The 18,080-nt window shown below is 39.0% G+C and overlaps 2 protein-coding genes across 2 annotated transcripts in view; one reads left to right on the top strand and one right to left on the bottom strand.

Annotated features, from left to right (window-relative positions):
• LOC134744096 (evolutionarily conserved signaling intermediate in Toll pathway, mitochondrial) overlaps positions 1-18,080 on the bottom strand; it is a 502,842-nt gene that overhangs the window by 448,509 nt on the left and 36,253 nt on the right. The gene's annotated exons all lie outside the window — the stretch shown is intronic.
• The window catches only part of LOC134744110 (nuclear pore complex protein Nup214-like), a 39,424-nt gene that overhangs the window by 11,663 nt on the left and 9,681 nt on the right, over positions 1-18,080 (top strand). The window contains exons 9-22 of the mRNA XM_063677803.1: positions 652-781; positions 1,120-1,183; positions 2,926-3,007; positions 6,457-6,551; positions 6,866-7,060; positions 7,231-7,400; positions 7,979-8,143; positions 8,810-8,986; positions 9,149-9,151; positions 9,551-9,798; positions 11,013-11,150; positions 13,263-13,463; positions 16,155-16,574; positions 17,598-17,726. Of these exons, the coding sequence (XP_063533873.1) occupies positions 652-781; positions 1,120-1,183; positions 2,926-3,007; positions 6,457-6,551; positions 6,866-7,060; positions 7,231-7,400; positions 7,979-8,143; positions 8,810-8,986; positions 9,149-9,151; positions 9,551-9,798; positions 11,013-11,150; positions 13,263-13,463; positions 16,155-16,574; positions 17,598-17,726 (2,217 nt within the window). The remainder of the gene's footprint in view (positions 1-651; positions 782-1,119; positions 1,184-2,925; positions 3,008-6,456; positions 6,552-6,865; positions 7,061-7,230; positions 7,401-7,978; positions 8,144-8,809; positions 8,987-9,148; positions 9,152-9,550; positions 9,799-11,012; positions 11,151-13,262; positions 13,464-16,154; positions 16,575-17,597; positions 17,727-18,080) is intronic.

Below are 18,080 nucleotides of genomic sequence, written 5' to 3'. Positions count from 1 at the left end.
AGTGCTATTGCATGTCTTTCTAGCTGCCGGGCTAGCACATCATTCACCAGTCATGTGGTAGGCCTACTGTTGATCACACGAGAAAAATTAAAAGCTAAATTTCACCCCATACAAAAAGCTTAATTCCGTCACATTTTTTGGGGACAAAAACAAGACAACGAAAACAATTTTGACCCAAATGTTTATATGAGACCCTTTGCACTAAAGCGATGCAAAATTCAGAAGTGACAGTCAAAGTCTGACAATCGCACAAAACGCCCCTTACTAATCAGAACGACCATTTAATTACTTGGTTTATGTAAGTATGCTTATAGTATTTTTCAAACACGATGGATAGAATGACAGCTGTCATTTCAATATTACAATTTTGCTAGATTTGGCGTTTTTAGGTTATAAATTATATGGAGATGACACCTATCATCCTACCCTTCCAGTTTGAAAATTATTATAGGGCCACTTGCACTTGTCCTACTAACCCAGAGTTAACTGGTTAAACTTGGAGTTGCCATGGTTACTATTACATTTGACACGGGGTTAACGGTTTAATCGGTAACCCCGGGTCAGTTGGATGGTAAAAGTGGCGCTTAGAGTTGTTACATAGGACTGTCTCAGACGTTACTCCTCCATTCTTTAATTTGTGTATCTGTGCAGGTGAAAATGAGAATCTGCCGTTCATGCCGACGCTACACGTACTGTCGCAGACTGGATTGCTGACCGTATTCAACGTCATCAACCTGAGGAAGGAGGCTCCTCAGATCTGCTCGCCGGTTACTATTGTCAGGTAATTATGATCTTTTTAGGGTTCCGTACCTCAAAAGGAAAAAACGGAACCCTGCCGATATAATAAAGTTTTTTTAAATAATACAATGATGGTGGCAAACAGAAATACGGCCCGCCCGATGGTAAGCGGTAACCGTAGCCCATGGAGGCCTGTGACGTCAGCAACAGCGATGTCGACAATTTTCGCACCTGTCACCGTGGTGAAATAGGGGCCTGGTCGCGTTCACACTCGATGGTCTCTCAAAGTATACTACACTCACAGTAATCGGGTAATCACGGTCTATATCCCGGTCAATATAAGTCTAATAAACTAATGTCTTTTTTTTCCATTGTTCGCAGCACCACACCATTCCCTGTACAAGCACAGCCCGTTGCTCCACCCCCAGTAGCTCCGCAGCCTAAAGTAAGTCACCTCGATGCTTAAACAGTCCACAAACTGCCTCAGTTAACACTTTATGAGGCATAAGGGTGTAACAAATTATGCAAAATTGAACTCTATCAGTTTGGAATAAAGTTTAAAACCATGTGGGAATCCCCTCTGCCTTAAGAGGCCGTAGTAGATTTTGGAGCAAAAATTTTAAATTGATAGATTTAGTCGTTGAAATTATACACGTTTTGTTACGTAATATCTAAATAACAAGTATTGGTTTCTATTAGCACGTTTTCTCATCTTGCCTTTTAATAATGAGGTCGCGAGCGTGCGTCACCGGTAATATATGAAGAGAAGGGGCAGTTTTTAAAAATCAAAAAAAAAAATTATGGTGGTAAATTATACAAATTGATGTATAAGAATAGTTTCAGCAAATGTTGTAGATTGTTCAAGTATCCAAATTACGTTGAAATTAAGTCGATTTTCAGAGAAATTGTAACTTGTTTTGAAGTAATTTCTGGAGAAAATTGAATTCGTTTAACTTTCATTTTCTCGAACTCTAAGTCATATAACAAAAATGTAATCTGATAAAGGTCAAGTACAGAATATGTGTAATACAAATTTACCATTTTTAGCAGTCCAAACTTTACGAAATTTACAAATAAGAGCGACAAAATCAGTGCTTTACGCGCGTTTACCTAAACGTCCTTCAGAAAAAAAATCATTACTAATTTAGTGAGTTTGTTTTCAAAAAATTGATCTGATAAAAGGCAAGATAAGAAGACGTGCTAATAGAAACCAGTACTTGTTATTTCAATTTAGTAACAAAAGGTGTACAATTTCATCGACGAAATCTATCAATTTTTCATTTTTGCGACTAAAATCGACACCGGCCTCTTAAAGGCTTCAATAAAGGAACAGGTGATAGAGAGTAACCAGCAGATTGTTGTAAATATAGAAGATAAATAAAACCATTTATTTTACTGCAAATACCGGTTTGCTGTCATTGTAAATATTTATAAATAAATAAATAATTATAAATATTTGGGGACAATCTTACACAAATTGACCTAGCCCCAAACTAAGCAAAGCTTGTACTATGTGTGCTAGGCGACGATATACATACCTATATAGATAGATACATACTTATATACATAGAAAACAGCCATGACTGGAACAAATATCTGTGTTTATCACACAAATAAATGCCCTTACCGGGATTCGAATCCGGGACCATCGGCTTTATAGGCAGGGTCACTACCCACTCGGCCAGACAGGTCGTCAGAACAAGTGAGTTTAACTTAACTTTTTTGTCAATTATCTTAATTTACAGTACATAATGGCGCTACTTTACCGCACTTGTGTGGTAAGTAGCACATTACGCAACTGTCGAAAATTTAAAGCCCATATGTACTGTAAAACGTTGTACGATACACGTGCAAATAGGTAATTCGCAACTCGTGTGGGTATAAAAAAACCGGCCAAGTGCGAGTCGGACTCGCGCACCGAGGGTTCCGTACTTTTTAGTATTTGTTGTTATTGCGGCAACAGAAATACATCATCTGTGAAAATTTCAACTGTATAGCTATCACGGTTTATGAGATATAGCCTGGTGACAGACAGACAGACGGACGGACAGACGGACAGCGGAGCCTTAGTAATAGTTTTTACCCTTTGGGTACGGAACCCTAACAATCCCTTCGGTCGAGTTTTAATTTATCACCATTTTCTATTTTTCGCACTTGTATCGTAATGTATGTACTATTATATTTCAGCCCGCACTGCCCGCACTGCCGCAAGCGACGCCGGCGGCGCCTGCTCCGTTCGGCGTGTCGGCGGCTCCGGCGTTTGGTGCCGGTTTGTATTCCCAATACGCACTGGACTGTCTATATTGTCATTTTAGTTTCAATCAATTTTAGCGCGTGCCACGCGCTCAGACACAATGGCACGCGCTCAGACACAATGGCACGCGCTCGTACACAATGGCCGACCGCTCGCAGAAAAGAAACAATGGCTTTTGTTTAAAAGATTAGGGTCTTAGGCGTAAAAATAATTTGAGAAGATTCGTATCAGTGTTGGCCGAAACGTTAATGCAATTAACTATTAACCAGTACAAATTGAACCGTAAACTGTAACCGTCCGTTACGGTTCAATTTGTACTAATTAATGGTTAAGGTGGTTCGATTTTCATACAAAATTCAATCTGCTTTAATTAAGGCACTACACACTATTACTACAGAAATATTTGCTCATTTATCTACTTCTGAATATTCGTTTGCGCTAAATTAATAGAAAAACTTTGTTTCATACAGAAATCATTCATAAATCAACGTAATTTTTTCATCAATTTTACGTATGTGTGTGTCACAAATGTCGTGTACAAATACGTTGCGTGCGGCGTTGCCACTCTATGACGTTGGCGACGTTGCCTGGCCGACCTGGCAGGATTTGCAGTGCCGTCATGTTTAGTGCATTTTTATTTGACAGTGTTGACACTGACACATAGGGTCATGTTTATTGTGACATCAATTTGTTTGTATAAATTGAAAATGATAGCAACGTCTAAATCAAGTTACAAAAATCATCGGTGTTCTGGTCCGCGAAAATCCAGAAAAAATCAGACTCAATTGAAGCGGAATTCATGATGGTGAAGTTTTGTAAGGTAGGTACAGTTTCATTCCTTCATTGTACATTGTAATTTTCTCGTGCCGATCTTTTTAGAAAATAATTCTCACTTCTTCCGTAATGGTAGATATAAGCAGTGAACAATACCTATATAATGTAATTATTACTGTTTTGGTTGCCGAATAGTCAATGTGTCACTAACTCTAGGTTTTTTCAGGTATTGTGCAAAATGAAGAGGCATTCTTGGAAATAAAATGTTTTCCTTCATTAGCCAGAAAAAATCAGGACATCCTCACTGCAATAAAGTATAATAAAACATTACTTTGTACTTACTACTACTTACTACTATTACTTTATTACTTTGTACTGCCTATTTCTGTGCCATATTTGTGTTCTATGTCTTTGTACAATAAAGAGTTTATACATACATACATTTCCTCTTCTTTCTTCCTATAACATTAGAGATTTTGTGCTATCATGATATTAATTTTCTTTCAGGTACAGGGACAACTACGGATAACAAATATGAAAAAATGTTATTTCATTTGTTGTGTGAATCCATCTACACCAACAAGACATCCACTGCTGGACATAGGCCTCCCCAGGGATCTCCACAACGACTGGTCTTGCAAGACCGGCCAAAATATCGAGAAATAAATAATATAAATAAACATGATAAATATCCCGTTTTCTATAATAGTTATAATTAAGAAGGCAAGCAATGTTGTTACTCACTGTACCTACTTGAATCCAAAAAAATATATATAAAAAAAGTTTTAATTTTATTTTACAATTACTACTTTATTATTAGTACATTACGATACAAGTGCGAAAAGTAGGAAATTGGCAACGAGTGGCGATAAATTGAAACACGACCGAAGGAAGTGTTTTAATCGACACGAGTTGCGAATTACCTTTTCGCACGTGTATTGTACAACGTTTTACAGTACATAATTATGGCCCTTTACATTTTCGACATATGCACGTATTGTACTAATTACCGCACTAGGGCGGTAACGTATATGTAGCACCATATGTACTAAAAAGTATTTTACAGTACATATGGTGCAACTTTCTCGCCCTAGTGCGTAAAGAGCACTTTTCATGCATATGTCGAAAGTTTAAAGGGCCATATGTACTGTAAAACGTTGTACGATACACGTGCGAATAGGTAATTCGCAACTCGTGTCGATTTAAAACACTCTCTGCGGTCGTGTTTTAATCTGTCGCCACTCTTTTCGAATTTTCTCTTTTCCGCACTTGTATCGTAAATAACTATTTCAAACTGCAAGGGTACGATCATAGATCTCAATTCAATATAATTTTGCAACATTTGGCATTATTAGGTTATAAATTGTATGGAGATGAAATCTATCATCGTACCCTTCCAGTTTGAAAAATACTATAGAGGCTGGGCAGTAAGGGATTGCTTTACTTGTAGAACTATATTTAGCGCTTTAAAAAAAAACTGATACCTGACACAAACTTGGACTTCCTTGGGCTAGTGCTACTAAGAATCGTCAGTATTCTCCATCCTTTCTGAGTTGGAAGAACCCAAAAAGGTGAGATTTGTGAAAGTCAGGTTTTCAATATATGTGGCGTTTTCAACCAAACGGGTACCTACTTATTGTTGTCATATTTCCATAAAGCTTCAAAATGAAATCAACCTAATCGACAACCGACAATGTGGTACCTTTTAGTTCAAAACGTCACATATTTTTATAAAACGTCATAAACTAATTTATTAATAATACTGAATATCTGGGAGAAAAAGAAAACATAAGTAAAAACTCAAAAATGCTCGTTTTCCCAGAGATAAGACCTAGCTCGATCGAACCCCTTACAGCAAATTTCATCGAAATCGTTAGAGCCGTTTCCGATATCACTGAAATATATTTCGGTTATATCGGAATCGGACAAGAATTCGAAGACTAAAAGGTATAAGAAACATAACACAAAAAGGACAAAAAAAGTACCCCTGACGTACCAGTCTCGAACCCGAATCCTCTTGCACGTATTTCCACGAACATACCGCAACGCCATTGCAGCATACTTACACTGCATGAAATTGTCTACTACAAGCATCACGGAAACACTGTTTGCATGTGTGAGTAATAGTAGGAAATAGCATGACAGAAACACTCTGTCGACTTTAAAAGTGTTTTTTGCACTAATGAAGTATTCAATGTTTATTATAATAGTTCAATATTTATGTAAAGAGTGCGCTAAACATACTTTTAAGTATACAGATACGAACACTATTCCACAAAAAAATAAAACCTGAAAATTTGCGAAAGTGACGCCATCTAGCGGGGTTTAAGCTTTGGGTAACCTAGTCGAACCACCTTAATTGCAATTAACGTTCGGCCAACACTGATTCATACTATAGTCAACTAGTAAAGTAAGATAATCGTGCCGGTCGACCGGTAACATATAAAAGATGTTTAAGCTATGTCTTAATCGTCTGTAATAAATACTATGTATTATTTAGCTACATCTATTATATGATCTGTGGCTACATTCTTCGTGGACAATTAACTGGAAGAGATCCCTCTTAGGGATAAGTTCGCCTTTGTACTACTTTTATCTGATGTAACCTTGATTCCTTATTCGTACAATAAAGTGTTTACTTACTTACAATTTAAACTATCGTATTGCCAACATTTAAATATTTGTTATAGTGCCAAGTCTCCAACCACAACCATTGCCGCAACAAACGCCCGTAGTGCAGCCGCCAAAACCTGTAGAAGTCCAAGCGCCTCCAGCCCCCGTGCAGGTTCGTTATGTTTCCTGTGTTTTGTGGTTATAAGGGCCTTCCACAAAAGGGCAATTTTATCAGGAACGTGACGCGTATGACAGCTACCTTAATAACATGCAGAAATCTGTATAATGTAAAGTTAAGCTTTACAAATCTTTAATCTCTTTAAGAGTCCCCGGCAAGCTCGGCCGAATTGCACCTTCCTATACAAACGTAGTTCCGCTCTCATTTTAAAACTAGGTGTTGGATTGTAATGAAACTTTGCACATACAATGACATGAGGTAATTTGATAATTTTTATCTATTGACCATGTTTAATCTTAATATTCCAGGTCAAACCAAAACCAGCGCCAATCCCCCAAAAAGATCCCACTCCAGAAATAAACGCAGCCCTAAAGGCCGAGCAGGAGCTAGCCAATAAACAGAAAGCAGACCTGGAATTTAAAAGCATGCTCATCAGGGAGGTTAACGAGTTTCAGACCGAGCTGTACGAATTCGTTACGAAGACGAGGCAGGCGCAGATGCAGGTCAGTTTTCACGGTGTTTCTCTATGTTTTCCAAGGTTTTTAAAGGTCCAGCGAGTCGCATGTGACACCCCTGGAGTAGAGAACAATAAACAAACGAGCGGAAGATAGACTACAGAGTTATCTTGGACCGGGTTAAAAAAATCCCATTAAAGAAACTATTTTTTTTACAGTTTTACCGTGACCTCCACGCGATAGACACGAATGCAGACCTCCAAAACTTAGACGCCGCAACGCTGAAGAAAGAGTGCTCCGTTGAGGATCTGCGCAGCGCCATTATCGCGCTGAAGTTAGACCTAGTCCGCTCATGCGCTGTAGTCGCTGAGGCTAGGACACAATCCGAGTAAGTCCATTTTAGTACGGCTAGCCTCCACACAAGCGAAATATAGGAAAAACTTAACGTCGTATAAGGCTGTCGAGGAGAAGGAGAGGACCGACACACATGGAAATCGCTCCACCGACAAGAGAGTCTAACTTTTTAATATATGATGAAGAATGAGCATCCGTTCGGTGGCGTGACTATCCCGACTCGACCGAGGTCCATGGAAATGGTAACTGTACCGAGGTACCAATACCTATGTCTCGGTGCGAAAATAACAGTGTACCTAATTGTATAATGCTATAATATTATGCTCGAAACGATTATTATTACCTATTGCTGCGCCCATCAGGGTTTCATGTGTCATTTGTGTACCTACCTATACTCTTAAGTACTTGTAAAACCTGTAATGTACATGTGATATGCGATAAATACAATACAATACAAATTACTTTGTTAAAAAGTCACTAATTCTAAAAATAAATGTCTTTCTTCTTCTTCTTCTTAAATCTAAAAATCTATTGGAGATCGAACTTTCGCGCCTTCATTTTCGTCGTTATTTACTGAAACAATTAGTTTACCAGACCTTGTTTGCCTTACAGCGCAAAAGACCTGGATCAATGGACCCAAGCGGACCCGCTGACCACAAAACGGGTGGCGTCTGTCAAAAAACTCGCCTACTACGTGCAAAACCAGCTCGAACAGGCGCACAGCTCGCTCAACTACAAGTGGAATCAGCTCGCTGAGCAAGAATCAAAGTCTAACAAGTATGTACAGTCGCCATCAGATATATCTGAGCGGCCAAGGTGTTCGCAATATCTGAACACGCACTCTAACGCCCAGACAATAGAGGCGTGTTCAGATATTTGTGAGCGCCTTAGCCGCTCCGATATATCTGATGGCGACTGTACATACATATACGAGTTGTCCACTTTCTGTTAAGTCAGGGAAAGTCGGGAAATTTCTACTGAGGTCAGGGAAAAATGAGAAAAAGTTTAAGGCGTAGGTAAAAAAACCAGAAACAGCCATCTATGAAATTGTATAAAGGAAAAATGGTATGACGAATATCAGTTTCTCATGCAGATAATTATGTTAAATATGTTATTTTATAATTTTTAAAGTCAGGGGGTACCTAAGTAAGGGTCAAGTCTCCCGAGGACCTACATCATCAAATTCAATGGAACTTCAATTCATCGATTAAGGGTCGGTTGCACCAAACCGTCTGTCACCGTTTCAGCGTTCGCAAAATTTTATTCTATGGAAAGTTTCATAATTTTCTGCTGCTTGACGTTGATCAGTCTGTTAATTGTGGCTGGTGCAACTGGCCCTTACTCTTTAATACATTTGACGATTGGTTCTTATCCGAACGCTGCGTCCTAACAGCTTGGCCTTCGGGGTCATTTTAACAGATATTAACTTTTTAATCATTCCAGACTAGGCCCCCGCATGATCCGACCAATCATGGACGACGTGTACCAACCACTAGTGAAGCAACAGGAAATACTTGGTCGGCAAGAAGCTATGCTCAAGATGCTCAGAAACACGCTCAACGAATGCGACGGCCCGGTGTACAAGTCTACACCTATATTGAGAAGCACGCCTTTTAAAAAGTAAGTTTAGTAATTTAGATAGTGTACCAACCACTTGTGAAGCAACAGGAAATACTCAGTCAGCAAGAAGCTGTGCTCAAAATGCTCAGAAACACGCTCAACGCATGCGACGGCCCGGTTCATAAATCTACCCCTATATTGAGAACAACACCCTTTAAAAAGTAAGTTTAGTAATTTAGATACTAACTACATTGTACCAACCACTAGTGAAGCAACAGGAAATACTCAGTCGGCAAGAAGCTGAGCTCAAGATGCTCAGAAACACGCTCAATGAATGCGACGGACCGGTGTACACCTATATTGAGAAGCACACCTTTTAAAAAGTAAATTAAGTAATTTAGATACTAACTACATTATACTAACCACTAGTGAAGCAACAGGAAATACTCAGTCGGCAAGAAGCAGTGCTCAAGATGCTCAAGAACACGACGGCCCGGTGTACAAATCTAGTTTTTACATGTATTTAATTTTCTGTGTATTTTTAGTTGTATGATGTACATTAAATAATATTAACTTATTAACTGCTACATTTGACCAAAAAATATTTTCTCATTCCATTTCCAGAGACCCCCTCTCCAAACTGACCAAAAACATTCTAAACATGAGTCTGGAACCCCAGAAATCCGAGACCAAAAATCTACTAACCCCTCAAAAGCTAGACGCATTGCGCGACATGTTGTCCAACCACAAGACAGTCAAGATTAAACCAGTGAATGTGGAGATGAGGCATCATTTGACCACTATGAGGATGAGCTATGAGAAGAGTTTGAGGGAAGAAAAGGCCAGGGAACGAGCGATAAAAGCTGAACCAGGTATGTAATATTCAAAATTAAAATGTAAATATTCAAATTTATATTATTTATCTACGACCCGAAAATGTAAATAAATAAAGTAAGTGAATGAATGAATGGATGAGTGAAAGCAAAGATAGATATAACTCCGTAATAGATAGATACAGTCTAAGGAAAAAACGTGCCTCGAAAATCAAGAAAATTTGATTCTCGTTCAGAGGGCGCTACTAGTTTTGGCCTACAGTCGTATAGATGGCGTTGACGGTTTCGTTTGTTATTTAACAATTTTAACGCATATCAGTGAAAGAACATGGGTCAAAATCATAAAAATAATTAATGCAAATAAAAAAAATCATTTATCTATATTTAAATACATTCTATCGTATTTTTACAAATCTTCATTTTTAGTTTTAACGTGTGTCGACAGATGGCAGTGAATTTACTGGGGTTACAAAATTTACTATGACAGTACCGCTCTAGTATAAGTTACTCTATGGTGAAAGTAAGTGAATGATGAGATGACGGGTGACAGAGAGGTATGGATGAAAAAGACATGCTGCGCCGACCCCAAGTGAATGGGACAAGGGCAAGCGAATGATGACGGTACGATATATGAGTCGCTTAACTTCGAACTCGGGTAAATCCATCTGTCAGATTACGCGATATTGGTATTTGAGAAAAGGTAATAAGGTAGATATTTGCTTAGAGGGTCGAATGGATTTGTTAGAACATATATGTGTCGTTTTCAATCAAAAGGTACCACAATGTTGCTTGCCATAAGGACGCTCTGACAGGTTTTTCGTATAAAGATACAAGCAATTTTCGTCCTTATGGTAAACGACAATGTGGTACCTTTTGATTGAAAACGTCACATATATATACAAATACATAGAAAACATCCATGACTCAGGAACAAATATCCATTCTCATCAAACAAATATATGCCCTTACCAGGATTTGAAACCGTGACCATCGGCTTCAGGTCGTAAAAAGAGTAAATGACAGCAGTTTGATACGATATTCCTGGCACCACTTGCACCATCCCACTAACCCGGGGTTAACCGGTTAAACATTTAACCCAGTGTCAAATTGAACTGGTAACAATGGTAGCTCCAGGTTTATCCTGTTAACCCCGGGTTAGTGAATGGTGCAAGTGGCCCTTAGATAAAAACTTTGTTATTAGCAAAACGTCGACGATTTGAATAAGTTTGAAAATCATCAACTTTTGATTTCAGTGAAAGTGCAAGTGAAACAAGAAGTGAAGCCTATTAAGCAAGAACCTAAACCAGTGAAAGTACCATCGAAACCGGTGTTTGCACCAATAGCAGTCACGCCTGCTACACCACCTACTAATAAGACTAGGTTCACTGAAGGTAATATTTCAACCAACTTATTCTTAAAACTCAACACGCCTCTCGAAATAAGCGTTGTCTTAAACCCTTAACTACGACGTTCAATTCAATGGTTGATAATTGATATTTATCAGCCGAAGAAAGAAGAAGACAAAGGTAAGTATCGGTCAAAATTCTTTTTGTTGTTTAGTTTTTTGTCCCCAAAAAATGGTGTGCTACTCTGCAGCGGCGCCACTATAATGAGTATCAATGGCTTATATGGTGAAATGATGTACCTAAAAGGTACATCATGTTCCTATAATGTTTATGGCTGTACCTGTGATAGGAAACGAAATAATGGGCTTTGAAAGTGGCGCCGCTGGGGAGCATACTCTCCAGCGGCGCCACATAGTACTCATAAATAGAAATGATATTAGCAATTTTTTTCTTATGTAAATTGATGTACTATTGCTGTTTATTACGTACCTATTGAAAAAAATCATGTTTTTCATTAATTTGTGATTTTATTTACTTTCTTTAGTTCCTAACCTAACTAAACGGTATACGCTGTAAGAGAGGAGAATTTCTATCTCCCTCTCGCTCACCCGCGCGCCTCTCTTACAGCGCATGCCGTTTACTTAGGTTAGGAACTAAAGAAAGTAAATAAAATCACAAATTAATGAAAAACATGATTTTTTTCAATAGGTACGTAATAAACAGCATTAGTACATCAATTTACATAAGAAAAAAATAGCTAATATCATTTCTATCTATGAGTACTATGTGGCGCCGCTGGAGAGTATGCTCCCCAGCGGCGCCACTTACAATGCCCATTATTTCGTTTCCTATCACAGGTACAGCCATAAACATTATAGGTACATGATGTACCTTTTTGGTACATCATTTCACCATATAACCCATTGATATTCATTATGGTGGCGCCGCTGCAGAGTAGCACACAAAAAATGTGACGCAGTGGAGCTTTTTGTATGAGATGAAACTTAGTTTTAATTTTTTCTTGTGTAAAATATAATCTACAGCTAGTAAGACATGCAATAGCACTCGAATTTTATTTTTTTCTTGATAGAAGGCACATATACACCCCGGGCCAAAAGTATGGAAACAAGCTTGTATTTCATTAGATTTTAAGCGATGGATTGTATACTACTCGTTGACAATTTGCTAAAAATAATAATAGAACATTTTAAAAGTAAATTACTCTGGCTGTGATAGTTGCCAATTCAACATTTTGTCATGTAATTAAAGGGTAGGTATAATTATGTAACTTTTTCCTACTTTATTTTTTTAGCTTTTTGACAATATTTTAGGATGTTTTGATACTAAGCGTGTATTTTTAATCTTTTGGGTTTGCCTAATGTAAGTCTTAGTTTACAAATATATACAACAAAGATAGAAACAGGAGATATTAAAGAAAACAACGTTGTTTCCATACTTATGGCCTAGGGTGTACAAGCGCGTGACAGAGTGGTCAGAAACAAGACAACGAAAATAATTTTGACCTATATAATATTTGCCACTAATGTCGCAGTCACAAAGCGCCCATACTAGACACTATCATACGAATCGTAGTATGTTATATTACATATATATGTGTTGTCAATAGGGAATATTACGCGAAACTCTGCGTAGGGGCCGCCACTACCACAATCTGAGGGTCTATCGCGAAACAAGAAAATCGAAATTTCCTTATCTAACATCTCTGTCACTTGCATATTCAAGCGATAAAGAGGCAGCTAGCGAAATTTCGGATTCGCGTTTCCCGGTGGTCCTCTGTAAACAAACCGCCTTGATGCATCAATGTCATATTTTATTATCTCTGAAAACAGTATGTGTAAGTTACTCTATGATTTACTAAAAAGGCTAGTGCTGCACTCTGGTGGCAAAACATTGCAGTAATATCCCCTATTATTTTTTCTTCACATTATTTGTTCATTTTTTGTTTAAATCTTTATTAAAGGGCTTTTTCGAGTGAACGAATATGTCGCCCCATTATTTGTTCATGTCCTCATCAAGGTGTCTCATGAGACTTTTTGACCGCCAAACACGTCAACTGACGCAGTGGCTACAGCCCAATATCAACCTTCGTACATTTCGACAAGGTTCATGATGACATACGAAAATGTATTGTTTCAGAACCAAAAAAAGAACCCCACAGCCCTCAAACACAACCTAACCAAGAAATCAGCTTCACGATATCCAACACACCGACGGCCTCTCGCAACGTCCTTAAACACCTGCTCGAAAACAAACAAGTTACCGTCGAAGTGAAAAAAGATGAAAACACTATGGACAACTTCATGGGGCAGAAGATTTGTTCCCCTTCTAATTTTAACTGTAAGTCATCATCATCATCATGTCAGCCGATAGACGTCCACTGCTGGACATAGGCCTCCCCCAAGGCTCGCCACTCCGACCGATCCTGTGCCGCTCGCAACCACCGAATTCCCGCGACCTTCACCAGGTCGTCGCTCCATCTCGTTGGAGGCCTACCGGCAGTTCGTCTTCCGGTACGCGGACGCCACTCCAGAACCTTCCGGCCCCACCGGCCATCAGTTCTGCGAGCAATGTGCCCCGCCCACTGCCACTTAAGGTTTGCAATTCTGCGAGCTATATCGGTGACCCTAGTTCTACTGCGGATATCATCATTTCTGACTCTATCACGCAGAGAAACCCCGAGCATAGCTCTCTCCATTGCCCTTTGCGTGACCTTGAGCCTTCTTATGAGGCCCATCGTTAGCGCCCACGTCTCAGATCCGTATGTCATCACTGGCAACACACACTGGTCAAAGACTTTTGACTTAAGACACTGCGGCAATTTGGACGAAAAGATACTGTGGAGCTTCCCGAACGCTGCCCAACCGAGTCGGATTCGACGAGTGACCTCTTTCTCGAAGTTGGACCTACCTAACTGGACTGTTTGTCCTAGGTATACATAATCGTCAACAACTTCGAGCGCAGAGCCTCCGATTAATACGGGAGTTGGCACAACATGGACGTTAGACATGATCTTCGTCTTGTCCATGTTCATTTTCAGACCAACTCGTTCAGATACTCTGCTGAGATCAGCGAGCATCGCACTGAGGTCCTCCATGGTCTCAGCCATGACTACGATATCATCGGCAAACCGAAGGTGAGTGATGTACTCGCCATTTACATTGATGCCTCGTCCTTTCCAGTCCAGAACCTTAAAGGCATCCTCCAATGCAGCGGTGAACAGCTTTGGGGAGATTACATCTCCTTGTCTGACTCCCCGCTGCAATGGAATAGGCTTCGAGCTCTGGCCCTGTAGTCGGACGGACATGGTGGCGTTTTCGTACAGACACTTCAGCACTTCGATATACCGGTAGTCAATTTGGCACCTTTGGAGAGACTGCAGCACAGCCCAAGTCTCGATCGAATCGAAGGCTTTCTCGTAGTCCACAAATGCAAGGCAAAGGGGGAGGTTATATTCCTCAGTCTTCTGTATAACCTGCCGCAACGCATGTATGTGGTCTACGGTACTATAGCCTTTACGGAAACCTGCTTGTTCGGGAGGCTGGAAGTCGTCAAACCTGCGTGCGAGACGGTTCGTGATGACTCTCGAAAACAGCTTGTAGACATGGCTCAGAAGTGAGATGGGTCTATAATTCTTCAGCAAGGTGTTATCACCTTTTTTGAAGAAGAGCACCACCACACTTCTGTTCCACGCTTGCGGCGTTTTTCCTTCGCGCATGACGGAACTAAACAGCGTCTGAAGGGCCTTAAGGACTGGTTTACCACCCGCCTTCAGGAGTTCGGCCGTAATTCCGTCATCACCTGGGGCTTTGCCATTCTTAAGTTGTTTGAGAGCCATACTAATCTCGTACAGGCTGACGTCCGGGATATCTTCGGTATAGTGTCGAGTTAGTCTAGCTCTAGGGTCTCTAGCTAGATCCACGACGGGTGCTCGGGTTGTTGTGTATAACTGTCCATAGAACTTCTCGACTTCTCCCAAGAGCTCAGGTTTGGATGAGATGATCCTGCCGTCGTCGGTCTTCAGTTTTGTCAGTTGGCTTTGGCCAATAGACAGATCTCTGGCAAACACCTTCGAGCCTCTGTTGCGCTTGATAGCCTCTTCAATACTGTTAGTATTGAATCGGCGTATATCTCGCTTCAGAGACTTCGAGATCCGTCTGTTGAGCTGCCTATAACGACTAAACGAATTTTAACTGTAAGTATATATAAATAAATAATTATAGGACATTCTTACACAGATTGACTAAGTCCCACGGTAAGCCCAAGGAGGCTTGTGTTATGGGTACTCAGACAACGATATATATAATATATATATATACAAAACACCCATGACTCAGGAACAAATATCTGTACTCATCACACAAATAAATGCCCTTACCGGGAGTCGAACCCAGGACCATCGGCTTCACAGGCAGTGTGGCAGTGGCAGACCGGTCGTCATATAAGTTTGACTGTATCGAATACGCCGACGGCTCGACACTTCCCCAACTTCTCCAAGGTCCCATCATAATACTCGTATCCTACCTACCTGGTGACAATGGACCAACTGTAAAATTACCCTTTCAAACAAAAAAAAACTCTTTTTAGTTATTTCTACGCTGAATCACGAGCTCTTTCAATCCTAAGTTTTTATTTTATTTGGAAACCACAACGCAAGCTTCGTCTGGTGGCTACAAATGCAAATCAGCAACATGCTTCGTCCCAAAAATACCAATGATGATATCCGCAACAGGCCTCGTCATTTTTTTTTTGTTTAAATAATAAGCTTAGTTAAATAATAGGAGAAAAGAAATGTCTTATAAAAATATTTCCATTCCGTTACATTTTTTCATGGATTTTGTATGACGGCAACGGAATGGTAGGAAAGAAAAATGTGTCACAGACGTTTTGGGACACTTTAGCTCGTGATACTGAGTAGAAATCATATAAAAAAGTTTTTTTGTTTCCCAGATATTCAGAAAAAAGTGTAATGTGCAATAAAATAATATTAGCCCTTACACACATGCAAAATTAACATATTTCCATTTTTAGTCTCATCAGTGATAGTCGCAACTCCAACAGCGTCATCCTTCACAACGAAACCTATATCGGCACTTAATAACATGTTAAACCAATTCACACCACAGACTGAAAATAAAACTATTGAAAATACTGAACCGATCAAAGAAAAGCAGATGTCCAATCTTTTTACTATGACAACGAAATCAAATGTGCCAGATGTTATAGGCAGTTCTAATATGATTACAATCAAAAGAGTTGAACCTAAAGCTGAACCGAAAGATAAATCGAAAGAGAATGTACCAGTGAAGACGGAAAATGTGATTTTAACGATTCCTAAAGTGAATAAAGATGATAAAAAGGAAAATGAGCCGAAACCATTTAGTATCCAAAATACAAATAAACCTCTATTTGGATCTGTTGCACAACCAGTTGCAATTACTAGTAAAGCAGGTATGTATTTTTGAGTTAATTTTGATACATGCAAATAATAAAGGACAAAAAAAAAAACTACCGATTAGACCCCCTTGTAAGTTCAGAAAAAAAATTGTGGTTGGAGAAATAATCGATGTTGTGTTCTTAGTGAAACCTGCTATCCTAAGTATCTTGATTATTTAAAAAAATATGAATGTATGCCCTAACAAAATAATGGTCAATAAACCAGAACTTGTTACATATTATAACCAGATTTGACTGACAAATGTTCTGATAATTAATTAATTGGATACAAGTGGCCAAGGATCGAGATACATGGAGGGCTTTGGAGGAGGCCTTCACCTGTGAACACGGGGCTCTTGAATATTTTATTTACAAAATTTAATCAAATTATACGAAAAAATGTAAAGCTTCAAGAAATAAAAGGCTTTGTATTTTATTTTTAGGGTTCCGTACCCAAAGGGTAAAAACGGGACCCTATTACTAAGACTCCGCTGTCCGTCTGTCCGTCAGTCTGTCCGTCTGTCTGTCTATCTGTCACTAGGCTGTATCTCATGAACCGTGATTGCTAGACAGTTGAAATTTTCACAGATGATGTATTTCTGTTGCCGCTATAACAACAAAAACTAAAAACAGAATAATATAAATATTTAAATGGGGCTCCCATACAACAAACGTGATTTTTTTGCTGTTTTTTCCGTAATGGTACGGAACCCTTCGTGCGCGAGTCCGACTCGCACTTAGCCGGTTTTATTAGTAATTAATTAATTATGAATGTATGTATCTTGTAAATGGGGTTCAAATCGGTAGATTTTAAGGTCTTATATCATTAGCCGTCGCTTGATCCCTACTGAACGTGACAACCTGTATATTCTATCTTCTAGCTGCCCAGAGACCCATAAAAAGATCTCCCATTCCACTGTATTTTGAATCTTCATTTTGACAAATCAAATTTGCATTTGTCTTGACAAGTTTTAATTTCTGGGCAGCTAGATAATAAGACTATAAATAAAATTGTTTCTAAAGTTTTGCTATTTTTAGGTGACTTACAAAAATCAGACGAAGCTAAACCAAAACTAGAAACAGAAGCGCCTAAGGAATCTCAAAAAACTACAGCAGCGCCTGTGTCTTCGGCATCTATATTTGCTGCAGCCAATGCTACTATTACAAGTAAACTTATTTCCACTACTTTATCATTTTATCAATAATAAAAGACACATTAAGCGAGTAGAAATTTTACATATAAAACTTCTATTCGTTATATTTTCTTTATACAACAATTTTAAAATACTAACATTTAAAACTTTCGCGGTTTAAACACATATTAAATCACTTTTAGAAACGGGTCTATCGCGAATTTATTTTGTCAAAACAGAGATTTGTGTGACTCACAAATCACACAAATCTCTGTTTTGACATTTTGCTGGGACTTCAGTTAGCCGCGACCACGACCAGTGAAACCTGTGTCGAAACGTCGGTAAATAAAGGTAACAAAATAAATTCGCGATAGACCCGTTTCTAAAT

Source organism: Cydia strobilella, chromosome 9 (assembly GCF_947568885.1).
Source record: "Cydia strobilella chromosome 9, ilCydStro3.1, whole genome shotgun sequence".
Taxonomy (NCBI): Eukaryota; Metazoa; Arthropoda; class Insecta; order Lepidoptera; family Tortricidae; genus Cydia; species Cydia strobilella.
The sequence above is the reverse complement of the archived record's forward strand: the minus strand, read 5'-3'. Positions and strand labels throughout refer to the sequence as shown.